General features: G+C 38.1%; 1 protein-coding gene across 27 annotated transcripts in view; it reads right to left on the bottom strand.

Annotated features, from left to right (window-relative positions):
- The window catches only part of ADGRL3 (adhesion G protein-coupled receptor L3), a 737,803-nt gene that overhangs the window by 127,449 nt on the left and 585,943 nt on the right, over positions 1-24,411 (bottom strand). For all 27 annotated transcript variants that reach the window (XM_084758697.1, XM_084758684.1, XM_084758710.1 and 24 more), the window contains 2 exons: positions 5,002-5,185; positions 3,999-4,121 (listed from right to left, as the gene is read on the bottom strand). In XM_084758697.1, coding sequence (XP_084614823.1) covers positions 3,999-4,121; positions 5,002-5,185 — 307 coding nt within the window. The remainder of the gene's footprint in view (positions 1-3,998; positions 4,122-5,001; positions 5,186-24,411) is intronic.

Below are 24,411 nucleotides of genomic sequence, written 5' to 3'. Positions count from 1 at the left end.
AACACTGACTCTGGAGCTCTGTCTTACTGCATTCTTGAAATAAAATTCAAGATGTTGCATAGAACCAGAATTCAGAACCAGGAAGGTTCTAGAAGAAAATACAAAATAATTCCCTTATACATTGAAGAAAAAAAAAAAAACAAAATCACTAGCCATAAAAGAGAAAACTGAACATCATCAAAATTAAAACTTTGTACATATTAGAATATACCATTAAGAAAACAGATATACAAAGCACAAACATACATACAAACTAGGGAACAATAGGAGTCTTGAATATACAGAAGATGCATTCTGGTCAACAATATGATAATATAAAATAAGCAACATTATCCAAAGGCATCAATGGACACTTTGGGGAAGAATAAAATAAAATCAATTTTCTATATGGAAAGATAGTTGGAATCATTAGCAATTGAAGAAACAAAAAGTTAAAACTATAATTGCAATGCTATTTTATACCCACTCAATCCTAATATTTATATGGACTTGAAGCAATTCAAACCCTTGTACCCTACTGATGGGAATATAAAATTTTTCAATGACTTCAAAACATTTTGACTTTGAAAAATATCTCTATACTTACTGACCCTTCCTGGATAAGTGAGAACATTTACCACAAAGAAAACAATTTGTAGGAGGCTTTTTACAGAATCTTTATTGATCATAGCCTCTATCTTGAAAGAAATCTAATAAAAGGATAAATCCATTATAATAATAGAATATACTTTGTGTCAATACAGCATATAATATTAGTACATGGCAAATCATCACTGAATTTCAAGTGAGTGTTTGGGTTACTTGATCTCGACAGGAAATAGCTCCTATTGAGTGATTCTAGAGATAAGAAGTCTAAGAACAGTGATGAAAGAATAAGTCACTACGAGAAGAGAATAAAGGAACAGTAAGAAGCACCAAGGAAATTTATAGGCATTGGGAAACATTTAGTTTCCAGGTGGGTTTTCTTTCTGTTTTCTGTTTTATTTTAGAGGTAAGTATAACTATCAGATTTCTGAAATTAAACAGTATATATATTTCATTGTTTTAATTATATTTCAATGTAAAGTAAAGACACTATGTTTTTTTTGTTTTGTTTTGTTTTATTTTTGTCTAAGTACTCAGTAATTATTTTCTTTTCAGGTCACTATTTCTATAAAGTCACAAAGTCCCTCCACTTTATTTCCCTTTGTGATAATTTCATAATTACTGTAGTTTTTTTTTTAAAGCTAACTACTTTTTTTCCTTTTTTGACACATTTTTATTTTGTCATTTCTTTCATGGCAACAGTCAAATTCTGTGTCTTATTTCTACTTTGAAGTTATAGTTTGCCAGACACAGCTCCTTCCCTGACTACCACAGTTACGAAGATCAGAAAGCCAAAGTCTCTGTCTTTGAATCTCAGGGTAAAAAAGAGAAAAGAAAGCTGGGTCAAGGGAGAAGTGTGTGTGAGTGTGTGTGTGTGTGTGTGTGTGTGTGTGTGTGTGTGTGTGTGTGTGTGTGTTTGAGGGATGATTAAAGAAGTGTGATCATGACAGCCCTAAACCTCAACTGCATTTATGTTTGTGAAATTCCCTACTCTTGGGAATTGTATACGCAACATGGACCCAGGCTTGTTTTCGCAACAAGCCTTGCACACAAGTTCCGCAGGCACTCTGGTCAGGTACACTCAATAAGATGCAAAGACCTCAGACTCAGACAGGGACCAGTGACCCAATGTTGCTGAGGGTAGAGATGCCAGCCTCTGAAGCAGCAGGTTACTGTACCCAAAGACATTCCAGAAGTTTCTATGCTGTGGTAGGCTTTTGTTTTATTGTGTTCATTGCCTTTTTAATAGTCTAACAAAGAGATTGTAATGAAGGCTATACGAAAGAAGACAAGATTAGTATATTCACCGATCTCCTGTAACATACCAAATCTAAAATAATAGCAGCTTCCTAAATACTAATCTGTTACAGTAAAGAAGCAAACTTCCTTTTAGATTTGGTATGAAATTTATGATGCATGAAGGCTATACTTAGTATTATCTAAGCATTGTTCATGTTGCTGTTAGTGATTTTAATTGTAATTGGCTTATGGTCAGCTAATTAGTCATAACAATTCTGCTTAATGCTCAGTGGCATGCTGTCATTCCATCTTGTAAGAGCCAGAGGAAATGGAGGACACCAAGAAAACAAAGTCTTCTGTATCAATATGAGCAAAGCTCCTAAGAACTCAGAGACTGGAGCAGCATGCACAGGCTCTGCAAGGCTCTGCATGGACCAGATGGGTCCTAGGGCTGAGAGAAGTGGACACAGGCCTCCATCCTTATGCCCGCTTTTCCCAAGGGAGTCTCACTGGGGAAACAAATCACTCTGTAGTGCAGGCTGCAACCGGGAAGTAGATAGCCACCAGGAAATAAATTCAGCAGCCTCACTGAAGTTTCCTTGTCTCAAACTGTCATGCCAGAGGCTCCTCTGTTGTTATTGTTGTTGCTGCTGTTAATTTAACCTTATTTTTATTTATTTTCTTTCTATTTTTTCTGTCTTTTACCTTACAGGTCCTTGGCGTATATAGCACGGCTTCTAGTTCAGTGTTTTATGAGATTCCTGAGTGTGAGAAGGAGTGGGTCTCTTGTGCCTTTTCGTAGGCTCTTATCCTTCTGTTTGTTCTTTTGTCTTATTTTTATGTGTTAGTTTTTGTTTTTATCTTATTTTATTTTATTATTATCCCCTGAGAAGTCTGTCTGATTTATGATGGCAGACAGGAAGGAGATGGATCTGGATGGGAGGAGAAGATGGTGGTGACTGGGAGGAATAGAGGGAGGAGAAGCTATAATGAGGATATTTTATTTGAAAGAAAAAGCTATTTTTTCATTAAAGAGAAATAAAATAAACTGATAGAGAAGCTGTCATGAAAAGAAAACCCTGGTGTAGGACCATACATGCTTACCATGATGAACAGAGTTAAAAGTGTTTACCATGGATCATAGGTTATGCTGGAGAAAAGATGTGAAGTTAAAAAAAAAAAAAGAGGCAAACAAGACATGATGCACAAGATAGACCTTTTCAGTGGGGAATAAAGTTGCGGGGGAGAAGCAGTGGTTGCAAATCCCGGATATAATGATCTCTTTTTACTGCACAGAATCTTACCACTGCCTCAGACATTTCATTAGTCCAGTTGGCTGCGCAACAATAGTTTGTAAGTTGCCTCTTATATGATTCCTAATGCCTTGACAGCGCTGTATTCTAAGGACAGCAAATTTCAACTGTTGGGAACATTAGGAGATCCTTTTTCAAGGCTATTTTTCCATAAGAAGCAGCAGTTCTGATGGAGTTACTACAACCTCAAGTCAACCCTTTATCACCTAACAGGGTCAAAGTTTTCCTTGCCCTTGTGAGTAATTGGATTTTTAATATTTTTAAGGATTTGTGAAGCTAGGAATATGACTTCTCCATGGAGTTACTTATACAGTTACCTTAATTTTTTTAGTGAAATCAATTTAGCAGTCAGTTAAGCTGACCTGCATACTTGATTTCCATCCTCTCGAAGCCTTCCTCACAGTCAACTTCTCATGTATGTTTTTCAAAGGAAAGATACATATACACTCATAAAAACTTAAAGAAAAACACGAAAGCTCGTAGCCTTAAAAAAAAGTTACAAGGAAAGTTCTCACCAGAATTTTCATCATTTAAATCTGCAAGCTCAGTGAAAAACTCCTGGTGGGGAAGCAGAAGAAGGTGGTGGTGGCAGAATATTTGAGTGTTGGTGTTTAGAGTTTTCCTCATTTTCAGGTTCTGACAACTGAGAAGTAATAGAACAAGCTCCAAATCTATACACTGAGCACCATTGTTATATTGATGGTCCAGTAGATAAGAGGAAGAGAAAAGAAATAGGAGAGGACTGTGCACGAAAGCAAGAGTAAAGAACTCTTTCATGAGGGATTTAAAATTCCAAGGCCCCAAAGCAACAAACAAATAAAAGTTAAACGGGACCAAGCACAAAAGTTCCCTCCAACTTACCATTCCGGCCATTTTGCTTTAGTGTGTGCGCTGAAAGCTGGATAGTATTTCCATGACCCATGGTCTCTGGAAATCTTAGATCTTCCAGATTTCCTTCTGTGCTTAGCCTTGCAACTTCTAATTCTGTTCATAACACAGAGGGGTGAGTGTTATATGAGAAATCTGCCAAAGCTACAAGGATTTCTTTAACCTCTGAACTGTTTCTATAATCAGAGTTTCATGCTTTTTGGTCTATTTGTCATGGTAAAGCTGTTCAATTTTTTTCAAAAATATATAGTTAGTATTTTCATTTTATTTATGAAACAAAACAAAGATGCTCAAACATCATGTAAAGAATCAAAATGTTCAATAATCAAACCTAATACTTAAAATTCAAGTCTAAGTACTTATATTTTGTCTTAGTTTTAATGTTAGTTTTCAAAATATTTTTCACATTTCATGAATTATGTTGAAAAAACTTTTGTATTCCCGAGATGTACTCTCACATCAATATTGATCTATCTACAAAGCTAATAAAATTTGAAACAGCTTTATCAAATCTCCTGAAATAAAATTGTCAGCTACATCCTAAGACACAATAAAAACAGATTTATACCTATACGAAGGGATGATACAATTTCCAAGCATTAACATCATCCCTCAAATAACTTGCTTCTTAGAGAATATAATTCAAGCATATAAAAAAGATAGGCAATCCTCACATTAGGAGGTCAAGATAGTTAACAGAATAAAATCTACATAAATATATGCCTACATAAAAATTCTACAAATAATCCTCAGAAAAGTGGTCTCTGTGTAATACAACCAATACTGAATGCGCTATAGAGGTAAACACGCATGAATTCTGATCTTGTTAAACTAAAAGCTATCCTACTTTGAAAAATATAATAGCATGTATCCACCAAACCAAATCACCACTCAAGACTAGGGTATCAGATTTTTTTTTTTCCTCTTCGTGGTAGCAAGTGACTCTAGACTTTCCATTTTAACAAAGGTCACTTACGAATATTGTCTGTATTCTCCCTGACAATGTCAGTCTTCAAAAGGTTGTCTGCTAAAACGAAAGCACTCTCCTCCACGGTGTCAAGCAACATGGTGGCTGCACGCAGCTGATCACTTGTCGTCAGGTCTCTCCATGCATTCAAAGCTTGCGGCTGAAGGAGGTTGTTAACTGTCTCCACCATTGCCTAGGAGGGGATGAGAAGAATGGCAGAAGTCTCCAGTGAACCCGCGTAGCTGTCAGAAATCCAGGTGTACATGCTGCCCAGCAAGCAAGGAGCAGCAGCGCGCCTAAGATCACTATTGTCCCAGCCTCCCCTGTGACATGCTGCAGCAGAAGAATTCATTATTTTTCTGTAACTCCCTCGCTGAGACTTTGCAAGCCCCTTGTTGTCTTCTTTTGAAGGGCAACAAACAGAACCATGCTTGCTTCTTAGCATCAACAGCAGAGGCTTCAGGAAAACTATGATCACATAATTAAATGAGTTGGCTGAGGAAACAGTGGCACACAATTTAGACCAACAAGTTTGTATCCTCTACAGAAAATGCTCCTGTTCTGTACATCTCCATAAAACTGGATGCTGACCACAGCAAACACTGAAACAATGACTACGGAGAGGGGGAGATGACAGGGATTTGATATCTATGAGTTGTTGACTCATGAAGCAAATTTCCCCCTTTTTCTTCTTCTCACCTCTTCCCCTATCCACACCCTGCTACAAAAAAAAAAAAAAATGCCGGAACAGATAGGTATCAAAGCGTTCATGCCATGAGTCACTCTGAGTATGTTGTGTGAAGTGAAACCTTAGCACTGTTTACCATTCGGGAAGAGAGTACACAGTTGGACATCACTATCTATGGCCCTGAGGTGTTTCTGCTTTCTTTACAAAGTTAGCAGTAAGTACATCCATACATAGAGACAAAGTACCACATTTTTCATTGCTGCATAAAGAAGAATAATCTCTGTAGCTACCATTTATATATTCCCTGTGGTTTCCTTTATGTGGTAGGTTACAAAGAGGAAACAGTTCTCCCAGTAAAATCTTGGGCTTCATTCAGACAGAAAACAGCGAAATAGAAAAATACAACACCTGCAGTTTGAGAGTGATGATCTCTGAACCCATTCATTACAAAGTATGCCTCCAATGCACATAGAAAGGGGGAAAAACAGCCAATGTAGATGCAGTCTCTAGGCAGCACATGAATGTTTTAAAACAGGATGCACATTAATGACACCTTGGCAAAGGGATCGGGTGAGATGGGCGGCAGATCCTCTATTCTGCAGTGTTTTCTTCTGGCCAGTGTTTTCATAGTAACCAAGTAACAACTGTTAAAAATTCAGCTTCATAATGAAACACCTTGGCTGCCAATTAACACCAGCTTCAAAAACTAATTTGCCTCTTGATAAAGTTGTTTTTTTCTTGGTATTTCCCAAGTTTTCCCAACTTCTGGCCAAATAGACATTAGACTTTTAAGGAAAATAGTCCTACAACTTCTGTACTTTACATCATTAAATGTACACACACACACACACACACACACACACACACACACACTTCACAAACCACCAAAACGACCTGTTTTGAATTTAAAGACTGAATGGATCCACAGGGTCCTGGAAACCTACAAAAAGAACTTTATGACAGGCGAATCTGGGTCCTGGGGTCCTCCTCAAACTAAGGCACCAGGCAAGGAGAATATAAGCAGTAAACTTCGAACCCCTACCAAGACCTAGCCGACAAACAGAATATTCTCCACCGTTGAATGGAGAGTGAGATCTGACTCTCACGTGAACTCTGGTGCCCCTTTTCTGACCACGTCTCTTGGATGGGGAGGCCTGGCGGCACTCAGAGGAAGGATAGCAAGTTACCAAGAAGAGACTCGATAATCTAAGAGCATATATAGGGGGAGGAGGTTTCCCTCAATCACAGACATAGGGGAGGAGAGAAGGGGGGAAGTGGGAGGGAGGGAGGAATGAGAGGAAACAGGGGAAGGGCTAACAATCGAGATGTAATATGAATAAATTAATTTAAAAAAAAGACTGAATACGTTTACTTTGTCTGCTTAACTCTGTCCTTGTTTCTAGGTTAGAAGTATGACCTGAGAGTCACCAAAACATTTCCAGACCTCAACAACATTAGCTGCTTTCCAGGAAGTAGTTCATGGGAGCAATGCCAGCAGGATATGCCAGAAAACGGACATCAGCCGATAAAACAAATGGAAATGTAGGTATTTTCTGAAGCCAAACTGTGAATATGGTCCTACTGAGTGGAAGGAACATTCATTCTAAGATTAGATGGTCCCAGAATTCATTAGTCGTGCTCTGAAACACCCCACTAACAACTGAAATTACCCCTCGGTCTTGAAAATTGTGCAACCCTTTGATCTGAAAATGACCTCAATAATCAAAAATTCATCTTATGTTGATTATTTTAATCTTACCTCAAGGAATGGGTGGTAAGGATGACCATAGTATTTTTGTACTGCCCTTTGTTAGTTTTAGTTACGTAATTTAAAAGTTGCTAAATGACCAGACTAGTCTAATAAACAGAATGCTCATTTTTAACAATGTATTCCATCAATCTTCTAAATAACACGTTATGAAACTGAACGATGAAGCAAAGCAAAGAGTGTGCACAGAGGAGTATAGAGAGGGGAGCAGTAATCCAAAGCTCCCAACAATGAAAGGCCAGGAACAGATGGCTTCACTAGTGAATTCAACCAGACAGTTAAAGAATTACTATCAATTCTTCTCGAGCTGTTCCAAAGGATCAAGAGATGGAAATGCTTCCAAACACATTTTATGAGTGAGGATTGCTATTCTGATGCAAAACCCTGACACAAGCACCACAGAGGATGAAACTACCAGTCATAACACCGAGGAATGCGCACGCATAATTCTTCAACAAAAGGCCGGCGAACCAAGCTCAATAGCACATTAAAAGAACCATACATTTTGAGCAAATACAATGTATTTCTGAGATAAAAAGATAGTTCAACACATAAAATAAATCGATGTGATGCACTCCCTTAGAAGAATACAAAATAATGTCACCTGATTATCTCAATAGATGAAGAAAAAGCATTGAAAACAATGCAACACTATTCATGTTTAAAATCCATGAACTACCAAAGAATAAAAGGAAATTACCTCAATATAATAAAGACAACATAAGAAAAGCCCTTCACTAACATTATACTCATGCTATAAACTTGAAATTTTCTTTTTAAGATCAAAACTAAAATAAAGATGCCTATTGTAGGCTCTTCTATTCAATGTAACTATTTGAGGTCATAGCCAGAGAAATTAGATAAGAAAAGGAAAACATAACCTATCTAAATTGGAAGTGAAAAGGAAAGATTATACCTTATTATAGATTGTAAGAATATATAGGCACACCGAAGTCTCCATTAAGAGAAATCAACAAAAATAACAGAAGATTTGTGAAAAACATTAAATTCAGGAGCCTGTGTACAGATGTCTGCTTTAACCAAAACCTGTGCCTTTTGATTAATACGAGTTACTGTGCAGTGATCATTTTTTTTTTTTTTTGCAACTAAAGATCCATAAGGTAAAATATTTTCATAAGAACAAATTTGAGTCTATTTCAGCAATCTTATCTTTCCAAGCATGGTATAGTCTTTAGAGAATTTTTCAATTAAAGCAGCTTACATAATTAGCAAATTTTCTGAAGAACAACAAAGTAACAATATTCTTGATGAGTTATATATTTTAAAAATCTTTAGGAATTACTTGGTTTTTCTTTAAAATATCTGCTCATGGGCCTCTCAAAAGATAGGCATGGACGGAGGAGGTGCTTAGTGGGTCTTTGCCCTCACTGCTGAATATTTCTGAAACAAGGTGATTCGAGGAGAGGTGAGTCATTGCTTTCAGTTTTGTACCTCTGGGCTCTTATAGACTGTTCCAATGCAATGGTCACACAGATGGCTTGTTAAAACTCCATGCTTCACACAACAAACCCAGAAGTCTTCAAAAGCCAAAGTTAGGGATGAGGCAAGTTGATTGAATGAGAGGAAAATACCAGGGCTTGGGGAAGGAGTTAAATAAGGTATATCAAGGTGTGTGTGTGTGTGTGTGTGTGTGAAAAGTTTAAAAAATAAGGAAATCAACCACCTAATTATAATTGCAAGGAATCACAAAGACAGATGGACTCTCCTGTAACTTATATCAAAGTAGGAAACTTGGAACCACATTACTAACACTGGGAAAGAGAAGCAATTTCTTATACCTTATGCTCAAATCAGAGATAATTAGAGCTTAATCCTACATTTACTTTCATATGCTACCATACCCCAATGTGGGGCAAAGTATTCCATCACCTAATCATGAATGTATAGAAATATTCATGACTGTATAGAAATATTCGAGGGCAAGACTGACCCTTCCATGGGTGTCAAAGCTATAGTGAGATCTGGAAGGTTTAATGCAGTCTTTTTCATTTGTTTCTTTGGTTGGTTTGGTTTGGTTTTTCAACACAGGGGCTCTCTGTAGCTCTAGTTGTCCTGGGACTCCCTTTGCAGAACAGGTTTGCCTCAGACTCAGAGATCTGCCTTTTCTACCTCCTAAGTGCAGGGATTAAAGGATTGTACCAGCCTTACCAGGCTTGTAATACAGTCTGCAGTCTTAATAATTTAACCTCTTACAAGACATAACTCCTAAAGGGTTCATGAGTTGTTGCCTTCAGGAAGAAGAGAGTAGTGGCCTATGCAAACTTGGAAGAGTAAGAGCACAGGCACGCTGACTCCTCAACAGGTAAAACAATGAAATGAGGCCCACAGTAGCGGTTTCCTAGATAATACTGGCTAAGTTTTTTAAAGTTGATGAAATACTTCTTGCCACCTAAACAGATGTCAATGTAGCCACAATTCTGTAGTGATAAACACTATAGATATTTGATCTTCCTAAAGTACTTATGCATTTGCTATTTTTCATAAAAGATAACAATCTAATCATAAGATGTTCTTGTTGATTTCCACTTCTTACTGTCCATAAAATTAAGCTTATATGTACTTTAAGCACACATTGAATGCTAAATATACACTGACTTTCTTCACATTTAAATTAGACTCTTGTACTTCAAAGTGAAATGGTCCTCACTGAATTTTTTTTTTCAAAATGTTTTTCTGATGTAAAATTTTATACTCTTAAGTTTAAAGAAAATAAAGTTGTCCCCAGATTTATCTTATAAAACCTTCTATTCTCACCATTTTATAGAACTTTATATTCACTATATTCAATGCTGGAGGGGGAAATTACGTGACTGTATTATAAAATTTTTAAGAAGTTGATTATAATATTACTGACCTTGCCAGAAAGCCGATATAAATTAATTTATCTTTTTACAAGTACTTTAACCTGAATGGGAGAAGGGCAATGGAAAATTTCATTCCTGTCTACCACTAAATTTCACCGTGCCTGAGGAAAAATAATATTTTCTATCAAATTAATAAAATAGAGCTACTCAGAAAGGTAGGGCTCATAATATTTCAGTTTGGAAGAAGACAATGATGGCTACTGCCCTTTCTCATTCTTCAGTTGTCTCACTAAACTTGGTAGACATTTGACCGTTTCTACAAAATCAAATTTAAGTGAAATAACTCACACATAATTTAGAGATATGTGAGTGCCATGGACAGATTCCACCACCACCACCACCACCCCGGGTATATGTTAACATTATACAGCATTACCTGAATTCTTTTCATTTACTTTACACTTCAGATATTGTCTTGACAATTTTTAAGTGTGGCATGCCATTGTGGTACGTTGTTAAGGACACTTTATAATTCTACTTTCTATATTTTGAATTGGGAGATGTATTTAGTTGGCAAGACTACTGCGAGAGAATTTGCAGAAAAACAGCCATTGAGTTTTTGCGATGACAATTTCTGGAATAATTCCAAGAGGGCCTAATTGTGGAACAACCTAGGATTTCTTAGCAATGCACAGGGGAACCAATGGTGAGAAACATATCAGTTGTACTTCTCACCCAGGTAGCAGTAGTTGCCGGGACAGAGGGGAAGCAGATGCAGATGGAGAATTCATTTGCCTTTCCTTCTCTACTGGAAAGCCACAAAAACAAACAACTGAAGAGGACTTGTGAAGAGATGAATACGTTTAAAGCCCTTGGAATTTTGTAATATAAGGTTGTGAGTTATGAGCTCAATCAGTTTTTAGCTTGGGTTTCACTTACTGAAAGTTATTGTATTATCGTTCCGCATGTGAACCTGTTTCATTTTCTTTGCATCACGTGCCATTCCCTAAAAGTGTCGCATATATTCATTTACATCTATGTTATTTTATCCCTCCCACCAGACAGAAAGGAATCTTTACAAGGATCGCGTAGGCATCATTTATAAGAGCCAATAACAGTGTTTAATGACTTCTTTCTAAGCACATGGCATTCCTTGAAAATTCATAATTTAGCCAATTTTTCCACTTCATACCCATGGGGTCAAAAATCTCTGACGGCACTGGTTTTCTGAGTCTAAGGGCAAAGTAGTATATAAAAGCAACATACATTAAATAGATATATTTCATGACTTTGTGTGTGTGTGTGTGTGTGTGTGTGTGTGTGTGTGTGTGTTTTGAGACAGGGTTTCTCTATGTAGTATTAGCTGTCCTGGACTCACTTTGTAGACCAGGCTGGCCTCGAACTCACAGTGATATGCCAGCCTCTTGTGGGAACCCATGCCAAATTCTGCCATGTCAGAAATCCTGTGCCTAGGCTGTATGCTGTGACCTTCGAGTTGCTGATGAGGTCTTGTGTTCTAAGCTATCCTTGGACTATTTACCTTTGAAAGAAGTAGAGAAGTCTCAACTTGGAACCACCCAGAGGATCAAGGAAGTTCTTACAAGGAACTATTCAGAGAACTAGGAAGTTCTACAGGAAGTGATTTAGGCTATTTGCATTCTTGCCCGGGGACTAGGGTGAATGCGATAAGAATAGATCCTATTGACCTTGCCCTATATATATTCCTGCTAGTCAGCATTAAAGTGAATCTTGATCAGAAATTTCCTGACTTGATTCGTTATTTCTCGCATCTCTGTATCCTACTTTCAATCCCCACTCCTTCTTTCAAGTGAACCCTGATTCGATTTTTCCCCGCGGGCTGGGACCCCACAGCCTCTGCTGCCCAAGTGCTGGGATTAAAGGCATGTCCCACTATGCCCAGCATGACTTCTTGTTAAAGACGTTCAATAACACAATGGGATCTCACTTTGTTTGGGCTACAATAATAGAGCACTAGAGACAAGGTTGCTTATGAGTTAAAATTTTATTTTTTATAATTCTTGTAATTGTGAAGTACAAGATCAAGGCGCCAACAGATTCAGTGTGAAAGGTGGCCCCTCTGTATCCTTATGTGGTGGATGAGAGAAGCAAACTCAGCAATCTTTCATAAGGGCACTGATGCCATTCAGGAAGGTTCTTTACTCTTGGCCTAATCACTTTCCAGATGCTCTACTTCCTGACACCACTACAATGGACACAGAATTTCAACATGTGAATTAGGAGTGTTGAGGCCTGCTCCTTTTAGGTAGCATATATATATGCTTAAATTTCAGGTCCATCAGCCCGATCATCTCAGCTGTTGCTGATGTAACATAATCTCTACACAAGGTCAGGTTGACCATAAATTCTCAGCATACCCTATGGCCTTATTAATCGACACAAATTTCCCAACCACAAGCCCAGCTGCCCCCAACTACCAGGCACACTTTGAAAGTTAGCTAGAACTTCTTGATAACAATATAACTTGAGTCCGAGCCAACCACCCTGTTCTACCATCTGTCCCCCCCACCCCCCCAACATATGAGGGAATTGTGGTTTTCACCTTTAAATATGCAATGCAACTTCCCCTCAAGGATGCTGTTCAGATTCTGAGTTGGCTATCTCCCTGAGCTCAGAAAAATAAGCTTTCATTTTAAGCTTCTGAGTCTGAAGTGAGTGTTCCCGGCTTATACCCTGAACCCAACAAAAGGAGAAGCAGATTTTCAGATTACAGTAGACTCCCACTTAGAGCTTATTCGTGTTTACTATTATCTCTGTTTTTATCTGCCTTCCTCACTAGACTATGTCCTTTAGGAGAGATATGCTTTCTCAGAATGAATTTTGGGTCATTAGTAGCTACTAGACAAGCATAATTTACTCTTATTATGAAATAATTACTTATAATAAGAAACAATAAGAAAACTGAAGGCTTCCTTTTTGTTTTTATAACTTTTTGATATATTTTTCAAAATGTCTTCTGGAAGGAAAAAGGAAAAATGTCCTTACGGTTTTGAAAGGAAACACTGCACAGTGAGCTGGCAAGAATGAAACAGAGGTTTTGAAGGGCTGGAGAGATGGTGCAGCAGTTAAGAGCACTGGCTGCTCTTCCAGAGGACCCGGGTTCAATTCCCAGCAACCACATGGCAGCTTAAAACTGCCCATAACTCCTGTTCCAGGGGATCCAGTATACTCATACATACATAGATGCACACAAAATGCTAATGTATATACACTTTAAGTGTTGTAGTTCAGAGGGGAAAAAATGCACATCCCCATGGTGAATGCAAACTACCACTGTTAACAACAACATGATTACTTTCGTTGTTTATTCTTTAGTTTTCATTTCTAACACAAAACTTATCAGTTGAAGAGAAAATAAAAGTTCAAAGTGATTACTGAACAGGGTACATTATGCTCCAATCTGGATTTAGGTATTGATTCAAATCAAATTTTTAAAAGCCAAATCCAGATTTTATTTAATTCAGTAAGGTGGTAAGAAATGTGATAGGCCACAAACTAGGGAAGACTGCTCAGCAAGATTATGAACAAAAAGGTAGGGACCTTTGCCTTTGGGTTTTGCCTATGCTCCATGACATAAAATCAGCACAAAATAAAACTAAACACCCATAATAAGTGAGACAGTAAATAATAGATTCTTGTTGAAAAGGTTAAAAGAAAAAACCCGAATGCATTACTTTCAAGTGGGGACTAAATATTGTATACACACACACACACACACACACAGAGGAATTGTGTAGCTAAAACACAGAATAAGGAAGATGATGCCATGATAGATTAGTGGTATTCAGACCATCTGAAATTTGGGAGTGAATATTCCAAATGATATACAAATGTAAGCTAAGAAATTGCAGACCTACATTTAAAAACTGATTAGCAATCAGAGTAGTATTTCATTCCTATGGCTGGAGCATTTAATAGTACTGGCTGATCTTCCAGAGGACCTGGATTCAATTCCTGGAAACCACACGAAAGCTTACAGCCATCTGCAACTCAACTCCAGGGAATCCAGTACATTCTTCTGTCCTCTGAGGGTACCAGGCACAGGCAGTGCATAGGCAGACATACAGAAAACACCCACATAAATTAAAAAAAAAAAAAAGTATCAACAAGAATAACATTTAACTCCTTACTTCAAAATCTGGCTTTTGATATGCCCCTGAACAGTCACTCATTAATATTTATCCTAATCGTTCTCAACCATAATTCTCTGCCCTTTATTTATAATTTTTATATTCATACTTAAACATTTCTCCTGTCTACATTGCAGAGTACATTGTGGAACAGAAATAAAGCCTCGGGACTTCTGTGTGATCTCTCATCCCATGCATCTGTGTAACATATACAGCTGTGTACCATATTACAGCACAATGGTCAATGTCAGCTCTTACAAACAATGTGGCCCACTGAATATTACCTCATTCAGTGACATCAGCCATACTAATGACATCATAGCCAACTCAATTTGTTTTAGTATACTTTTTGATATTTTCATAAGGACTAAAATATTGAGTGATAGTTCTAACATGATATCCATATCATTAATGATGTATAACACTGTATATATTCATTCATATATAGACAAAATATGCTTTATATTTATTTATAATTTTAAAAGTTAAAAGTAACGTTTCTTTGGGTTTTTTGTTTGTTTGTTTTTACTTTTGATGTAAAGTTTATCGGCTGAGAATAAAGCAAAAATTTTAAATCATAACTGAATAGGGCACATTGTGATTCAATCTGGATTTAGATATTGATTCAAATCAAAATTTTAAAGGTCAAATGTTCAAAACGTCTTCAAAACAGTTTATAACTTGCAGGTTTTTATTAGAAGTCAAGTTGAGTGACTGATATTTACACATCAGATCAATAAACCAAAGGTTCATTTTATAACCACTGTCATTTAATATTATTAAGCGTATAAAAATGACTAATCCCTGAACTCCCTTTTATATTACATTGAAGTATTGGCATTTTCAAGTCTTAATTAAAATTAGATTGTATAACACAACTGACCTTAATATAGTAATAAGAACCTTTAACAGAACACAAAACTAGAATTCTGTAGAAGAGACAGTTTATGAGAGGCCTTGTTGGATAATAAAAGTATTGTTTTTAAGAAACCATTTGATTGTATTGCTTTAAAAATGTAGTTTGATTTATGGTGAAATTGCTGAGTGCTGTCACGCAATTTGAGTTGTATCACAGAAATTAAATACAGCTATGGACTTGACTCTCATCTTGCTGCAGACCCAAATTCATTCAACAAATATTAATTGAGCACCTTTAATGTGGCAGTTGACTGGAATGCAGCAAAGTCCAACAGCTGTTCTCTCTTCCCTCCATGAGATGATATAGGGAGGGCAGACAATTAAGCAAGTAATTAAAATCCAACATGACATGCACTCTAACAATAGGAACACGTAGAAAAGCTATCGGGAAAGCTCCAAGAAGTCAGGCACTTCCAAACCAAGGTTCAACACTAGAAAAAGAGGTGAGCCATGCAGCATGGCCCTTTTAGCACAGAGGTAAGAACACCATCTTGGAGGAAATAGGAGCAATTGCTCATAAAAGGATCAAAAACCCAAATATTCTAGTGGTAATAACAATAAGCAAATACTAGATTTTAGGAGTCTTGCAAGCTATGTCAAGATATTTGCAATTCTTCCTATAAGCTGCAAGAAGTCACTAAGAAACAATTTCCAGTCAGGATGTCAGATGCATCATCATGGTTCATGTAATCCAGTCTCTAGAACCAATGCCTCAACTTTTAATTTTCCCACGAAGCCACTAATGTACAAATCACTACCATCGTCCTTTTACAGTGAGAAAATTGAGACCTAGAGAGGTTAAGTAACTTGCTAAAAGCTAATTAGCTAACAACATGGGGTAGAACTGGCATCCAAAGTCATGCATTCTTTCTCTGGGGATGAAGAAAGGCAGAGATTTCAAACACATCTAAATGATTTGTAGATTAATTAAAGCCAGTTTGTAAGGGAAAGAAGGTTGGTCCATGGTGTTTGTGGTAGGCACCAAGCAGGCACTGAATCAAAATGGGGGGGGGGGGGGGAAAGGGGGGGCTCTGCTTGAAGAGCAGTATATTTAAGTGTGTTTGTGTATTAAGAGATTTGCTTACAAAGACTTGAATGACACCAGCTAGAATCTTGCACAAAAATTTTGTTGTGTAGTTTTGTCATCACAAATCAAAATAGATTGAATAAGCCATAAGCCAGTGGAATTTCTAACAGTATGCAGCATAATTGAGTAAGTGGGGAAAAACTGATATCGCACAATCATCAGCAACAGATGGAAATTTGGGGAAGTGCAGTCAATAATTTCTCATTAGAAAGACTATGGTAACAAGTCAAAGAGCAGAATGTTGCAGGTACTTATATGCCACTTTTGCTAAAAGACACTGACTCCCTTCCTGAGTCTCCAACTTGAACAAAAGCAGGAGCAAAGCTTGGCAGCTTGCCAACACTCGGTATCTCTTGCTCGGAGCCAGCCCGGGGTCATTCAAGGCTAAAAGAGTCTACTCGGTATGGAAAGATACTGATGCCCCGTTCCAAAGCTAACTTCCTCCTTTCAGCCTCTGCAGATGTTGTTTAGCAGGTTAGCTCGGGACTTTCCGAGAGATAGTTAGCTAAGATAAGATAGAAATTGTTCCGAGAAAAACCACAGGATGTTCCCTTGATGGTATTATCTGGAGACATTCTCGGGCCCCCCCCCCTACTGCTTAGTTCCTGCCTCCACCCCATATAAGCTTTTGCTTTTGATTCAATAAACGGACCTTGACAGGAACGCTACTTAGTCTCGCCTCTTTCTTTCCTGTCTCATCCCTCAGGTATGGCTCCCCTCGCGACCCTGTAATTACTGGTCCTGCTGGACAGGACAATCTCTCTTTGAATCAGACCCCTGCCTGACTCTGCATAGAATGTTAATCACTCCAGGAATGTCTGCCTACCTAATGTAAGTCATCTTCCTTCAAGGCTGGAGGCACGAAGAAGTGATTGTTCTAGACCAGTAGTTACCTTGGATACCAGGAAAAACAAAGCCTCATAGTTTACCCTTCTTGCCCTGCAGGTGAAAGCAATTATGCACGAATGCAAAGTTGTACCCCAGAACAGGAGGGTTCATCTTTTAGGAAGCAAACTGGTCTTCTCCAGAGATGATGGTGATTAAAACTATAATATATTGGACCACCTTGCAGAAACCAAGCCAAGTAGGGCCACATCTTGACAAAAACAATGTAATTTGCTTACTTCTTACCTGTAGAGGAATTTTAATACAGCACCATGGCTGCTTTGACCAGGGAACACATTGAGAGACCTTCTAGGTCCAAGTGATCTGGTTGGAATGCAGGCTCACCCTGGATTACAGTATGATCTGACTGTAATACAGACAAGCCCTTAGTACACATCTTTAATCCCAAACAATGAAAGTAAGATTAGTTTACAGAAGGAAGCAGGCATGTTAGAAAGTGGCATTTCATTGAGGAGCAGACAAAGTGATGAATCAGAGAAAAGTTTGACAGAACGAATCAGAGTCAGGATACAACCAGCTCTCACCAGGACAGACAGGAAAGAGGCTACTAAAGAACAGTGCAGGGGTAACAGAGTTGATTTCTGTGCAGTTCAGTTGAATGTAGTGGAGTTCAGTTGAGTTTGTTCAGTCACTGTAAGTTCTGTTTCATTCTGTTCAGTTTGTACAGTCAGGGCAGTTGAGTCCAAAGATCATCCTTGGCTACAAAGTGAGTTCACGGTGAGCATGAGCTACATAAAACACTGCCTTAAAACAACATGAAAACTCTACCACCAACAGAATGATGAACGAGAATATGTCTTCAAGTAGAAACATCAAGGCATACCCCTCTGCCGTTTATTGTGAGATGCAACCTATAGATACGGGGACAAAATTCACTAACTGAGATAGTGGAGAATGAAAGATGGAGAATTTAGCTGTGAGATAGAAGGTTCATGCTGCCTACACCACAACAATGGAAGATGCTGAAACATTAAATGGAATAGTATTTCTAGAGTTTAAAATAATGGACTGTTCAGGGGATAACGTTTGTGATGACAAGCATCAAGATCATATCGATCTAAATTAATGAGGTCACTATGGGTACAACTCAAAGAAAAGGCAACTAAGAATTATGCTACGCAGTACTCCAACCTTAACCGTTTGGGAGAAACAGAGAAACTATTGGGGAAGTACAGAAATAAGTGGCAATTGGTGGAAAAGAAATCAAGTGAGGTGTCCTTATAGTAGTATATCATTGAGATAAAAGGGTGCCAAATTTTTCTGACTGATCAGGTAAGAATAAAATCCATATTATGTTTAATAGACACACAAGAAAACATACACACAGAGACATATATACACATGTGCAAACACTCATAGTCTAACAATTAAAAAAGAAGAGATCATGAATTCGAAAAAGAGTCGGGTGGTGATATATAAAAGGGTACGGAGGGAGGATAGGGAAACAGAATGGTGTGATTATACCATAATCTCAAACAACAAAAATACCCACACCTTAAAAAAAAAGATACAGATTGATCACTAAGCATTGGTTTAGCATCATTATGTCATTAATGGCCTTGAGGAAGTATTACTAAATTAGTAATGAACTTGATCAAGGGCCCAATTCAGTGAAGTTCTGAGGGCAAAGGCCAGGGGAAGTAGATTTTAAAAAGGAATGAGAGAAAAGGGACCACGTGAAGTAAGTGTCCACAGGAGCAAGACATACAAGTAATTTGAAATATGGGCCTGGAGTTTCGATTAAAAAGCATGTGTTTTGAGATCCAAGAGAAACTAAGTGGAATTTAAAAGTCTGAAGATGCAGAAATGAAAGTAACACCGCTTCTTTCCAAGAGACTTAATGTCAGAAGAGGGAAGGCATCTTAGCAAACAGCTTAATGATTGCTGCCATGGTGGGCAGGGGGTGGGGACTGGGTGCTACATAAACTGAAAGAAGAGGGTATTCATACAAAATGGGACAAAGAATGCTACTTATAGTAGTTGGCATATTGAGTGGGTATTGACAGATAACAGAAAGTTACTCAGACAAGAAGCCAGAAGAGAGAAAAATAGAATTAACACAAGAAAACAGTATTGTAACAGTAAAGACTCAGAGACCTGAACTGCAACAATTAGTTGGTATGGAAGTAGATGATCCAAAGGTGTAGATAGGGCCAGTTAAAAGTATGGGCAATCGGCAAGAAAAGTCAGACAAGAGGAAACTATAATGCAAAAGTAGAATTATTTTGTAAATGGCAAATGAGAACAATGAACGGACAGTTATTAAGTAGGGTCAGGACCAGATATGCATTTTTAAACAAGACTTAGGACTTAGTCGTGGGACTTTATGTCCATCTCCTCTGAACATGAGAGAGAGTGGGGGGAGGGGGGAGAGGGAGAGAGACAGAGACAGAGACAGAGAGAGACAGAGACACAGAGAGAGACACAGAGAGACAGAGACACAGAGAGACAGAGACACAGAGAGACAGAGACACAGAGAGTTTTAGAGAGAGAGCAAGGTGGACACAACTGAAAACAGAACAGCCAGGGTATAAGAAGCTAGAAGATTAGAACAGTTTGCCAGGGGTAGTTTGAGACCAAAAAGAGCAATTCAGTCAGAAGCAGAAAGAAAACAGATTGAATCAGTCAGCTTGGAGAGGGGTTTGAACCAGAACAGCTGAATTGAACCAGCCAGCCAGAGTTCAGAAAAAGCTAGAAAGGGAAAGTTTATTCAGCACTTTAGTCTCAGAAGATGAAATACTCTAGGCCTAGGTTAGCAGAAGGAGGCTAGAAGCTTCCAGAACTAGGCCCAGGTTAGCAGAAGGAGGCAGTAAGCCTCCAAGAACTCCTGTTACATCAGGAGAATAAAAGATACTTTAATATTCTAGATGTTGAGCTAGTATGTGAGCTCTGACAGAGCAGAATTCCTGCCTTTTCTTTGGAATCCTAGCCTAGGACAAGGTCTAACAGTTGCCTGATTGAGTGAACAAACACAGAAGCACAGGCTTTTCTCAAATTAAATGTGTTAGTTATTTTTTCACAGGAGCATAGGCTTCTGCATTTAAAAAGGAATGCTGGTAGGAAAGTTGCAGGACCTTTCACAGTCCTCATTCCAGTGTAGTGTTTATATTGCCCCCACCAAAACAAACCAAACAAACAAGAAGGTATAAGCAAAAAAGTAATATTAAAAAGAAGTATGAAGTATATACAATGCTACTTCAGTCTCTTTCATCCTATATCAATGTAAATGTTTATGAAACAAAAAAAAAAAACATCTAGTCAAGGGTTAGTAGGGAAGGACTTTGCATTACATGGCCAAATATTCTATGTCTAAAACTTCGCAAATGGGGCTGGAGAGATGACTCAGAGGTTAAGAGCACCGACTGCTTTTCCATAGGTCCCGAGTTCAATTCCCAGCAACCACATGGTGGCTCACAACCTTCTATAATGTGATCTGATGCCCCGTATACATAATAATACTTACTGTATACATAATAATAAATCTTTAAAAAAATAAAACTTTGCAAACAAGTAAACAAACGAGATGGTCTATTGTTAAGAGGCAACAAATAATAAAAGCATAGAAATTTGTGAAAACTGAAAATCCAGTTATAGAATTCTGTCCCTTCAAAATATCAGTTTGACAGTTTTCAAACATGTACTTTTACATATATACAAAAATGTTTTCTTTGTCATGTTTATAATTATGTATATGTATGAGTATGAATATGTATGTGTGTATATATGAGCATGTGTATGTATGCATATGTGTGTGTATGTATGTGTATGTATTTGCGAGTGTGTGATGCAGGAGTCTAAGCCAAAGCCAGAACGCAAGCACATTTATGGGCAAAGTTCCTAGGACCAGTATCTGAAAACGTAGCTCTCCAGGATCCCCAGTGTGTCAGGCAGCCTAGAAGCACCGTATCTAGTTAAAACGTTTCGTCATGTCCCTATGGGATTTCACGGCATGTGCAGAGCAGTCTTTGAGGTCTGAACAGAAGCAGCTGAAACGTAGAGACTTTCAGACATGATACAAACTTTAGCCATGCATTTTCCTGCTTCCTGCTTAAGATGTGCATGCCAGGATGCCTGGAATCAATGTAGGCATCTTGGCAAGTGCAGGGCCGAAGGTCATGGTGACAATAGGGCAAAACCAAGGAAAACCTTCTAAAGGTTGACGTCAAGGGGTGGCCACAAGAAGCTGTACTCCATACCCGGAAGTGAGCAGGAGAAGAGGCCCCAGTTATGTAAGTCGCAATAGCTGTCTGTGCCTGTTACTTCCTGTACAAAATGTATGCATTAGATAAGGGAAATTATAAAAATTATAACTCTGTTGGGAGCAGTCCTAAAGAATCATTTGTTTGGTTCCAAGCCATCAGGCAGCTACTTTATTGCAAATCACACTTTAAACCTTCCATTTCTTTTCTGACCCGAATCAGAATAGCTAATGACAGTTTCTAAAAAGTAGTATCTTCAATCTGTAATGCTGTTTTTATAACTTTTTCCTTCTGGTTAGCTATGTGACCACATAGCTATTAAAGACATCACAAAGAAAACGGATGTGGATTCTCTTGCTACGCACACAAATAGAATCTCTTTATATTGTATGGATTTAAATTCTTCTCAAAGGTAAATGTATGTTCCAAAAGCAATGCAGCGCAAAATGGACTTTAAAGTAAACAGCTTAATAATTAAATAGGCTTTGATCTAAAAAGTGAATGAAGGGAATACAAGTTGGTGAAGGGAGAAGTGTTCTTTTCTTTTGTTTAGATGCAAATATTCTACTCAGAAGCAGACTGGTGCTGCCCTGTATCTTTATTAGAATTACTCTCGAGAACATTTACAGCCTGTGTCTATACAAACAGCAGCCGGAGAGAGTGACTCTTTCAAAGAAATGTACAAAATGGAAGAGGCAGGAATGAATTTGCAAAAGGCAATCATCTTTGCTGGGTCATGGAAGCCCAAAAGGGCAATTGTCAGAGATTCCCAAATGACTGTCCGTCTGTGTGAAAGCAGGATCTCCTCCATCCGCTGTCATTGTCTTTTGGAGGTCTTTTAGATGTATGAATTGGTTTGTTCAAACCCTTCAATAACACCTGTAGGAAGTACTGTACTCCCATTACACACAATTTACTGTCTTTTGATCCAGCAATTGCTTTGGAGCAAAAGTTAATGACTCCAACTTATCAGAAAGGATTCTAATAACTCTTCTTTACATACAGAGAACTACCTGGTTTTGTAGACGGAAGTAACTCCCTTTAATCTCAATAGTCTCTTAACAGTAGGTTTAGGTCAACAGAAACATGCAGGGTACAGATTTATGTTTTTGTCTCTTACTTACACAAACCAAGCACAGATTTATCACGCTGTGAAATATATTAAGTTCACAGGACTTTAACAAAGGGTAACCAAACCATAGGAACCTGCTGTGATGCAAACTACTTTCAGATGTCCTTCTAATTATATTAAATGAAAGTTTGGGTTGGCTTTGATGCTTATGGGCAAACAAGGAAATCTATTGAAAGAACAGCTAAAGGTACTCCCTGTTGCTGTGGTTAATATACTACATTGTACGCACACTGCTAGCCAATTTATTCCAGCCACTTTAACAAGGATATCCAGCCTGACAGGCCACACAGGATAGTATCACAAGTCACCCAAAGCACAAATCATTAGAGGACTGAGAAAGTTGTTTGACATGCACCACAGAGCTCTTTGTCACATAGCCAATTAAGTGACCAAACAAAGAACTTGAAAATACTCATTAATTTCTTCCTGGCAATATAAATGGAACATAGACCACTTCTTGTCTCACGCAACGAAGGCACCCAAGTAAAACTGGCATAATTCAATTTTCACTTTGTCAAAGGTGCAAGTAGCAACTTCGGTTCACAGAAAGTCTGCATTAGTGACACAAAAATGAAAGGGATGGGCAAAAAGTCTTCAGATATTTTTGGCAAATGTATAGATTTTTGGATTCTGTGTGGAATTCTTCACATCCATCAGACACTGGCAGTGCTTTTATGCTTAAAATTTAGATCATGATTTTTGACCATGTTCTGTAGCACTGAGCATCATTTCTTCTCCTTCTTTGGAGTATGGCTGGAGAGTTGCCTCAGCACCTAGTAAAGCATATGTCTCTTACAGTGGACTCAAGCTCTGTTCCCAGTACCTATGTCAAGTGGTGCGCAACCACCTGTAACTCTAGCTCCAAGAGTATTTAATGACTTTGGCCTCCAAAGCAACCTGCACTCAAATATGCATATTCACACAGACATATGCATGATTCAAATAATACAGATAAAATCAACTTGGGGCAATTTCAAGATGGCAGGCTCTCCTGCTCTTTCTTGTGCTGCCACCCTTAGGGCTGCTCTTCAGTAGCGAATGCTAGTCTCTTCCACCCCATGACCCTTTCATATTACAGGGAGCTGGGACCCAACACCAGAGTCTTTATTTTTTTCTTTCTATGCCCCATTCAGCAACTATTCTTGAGAGAGAGAAAAAAAAAGATATTCTAAAGAGAAACATTTAGGTTTCCAGATTACTGAAGACACTACAAAATCAAGCTTTCCTCCAGAATACAGTATAAGGTGAGAGAAAACTGAAGCCAACAAAGAAAGAGATTTCATACAGTTCAGTGAACTCATTCTGCCACCTTGCAGGAAGGTGACCAGTGATGAGTGAGTGATGGATGGAAACAGAACATGACAGGGACTGCTTAATTGTCCATGTTTATTATCCTTTATATAATCCTAAAATTCAAGGTAAAGCAAATGGATTTGACAGTCACTGGATGCCTTGAATTGTTCCTCATTCAAATATGGCCACTGTAAATAAATCCATCTCTGCTTGCAACTATAAATCGTCTTCTTAGTTGGCATGTTAAAGATGCATGAGTAAGCCGTTAGGACTGCCAGAACCCAGGCTTTGGCCTTCAAAACTCTAGCAAAAAACAAATTCATCTAGTACAGTGGCTTCAAATGCCACAATTAGTTAGCAGCATGAACTGATAATTTCCTCAGACTAAATTCCAAGCTTGTGTATTTAGCTGTATATTTACCATGCAAATTACA

The sequence above is a fragment of the Acomys minous genome, assembly GCF_964271855.1.
Source record: "Acomys minous genome assembly, chromosome: 15".
Lineage (NCBI taxonomy): Eukaryota > Metazoa > Chordata > Mammalia > Rodentia > Muridae > Acomys > Acomys minous.
Note: the sequence above shows the minus strand (reverse complement) of the source record. Positions and strands in the feature narration are given on the sequence as shown.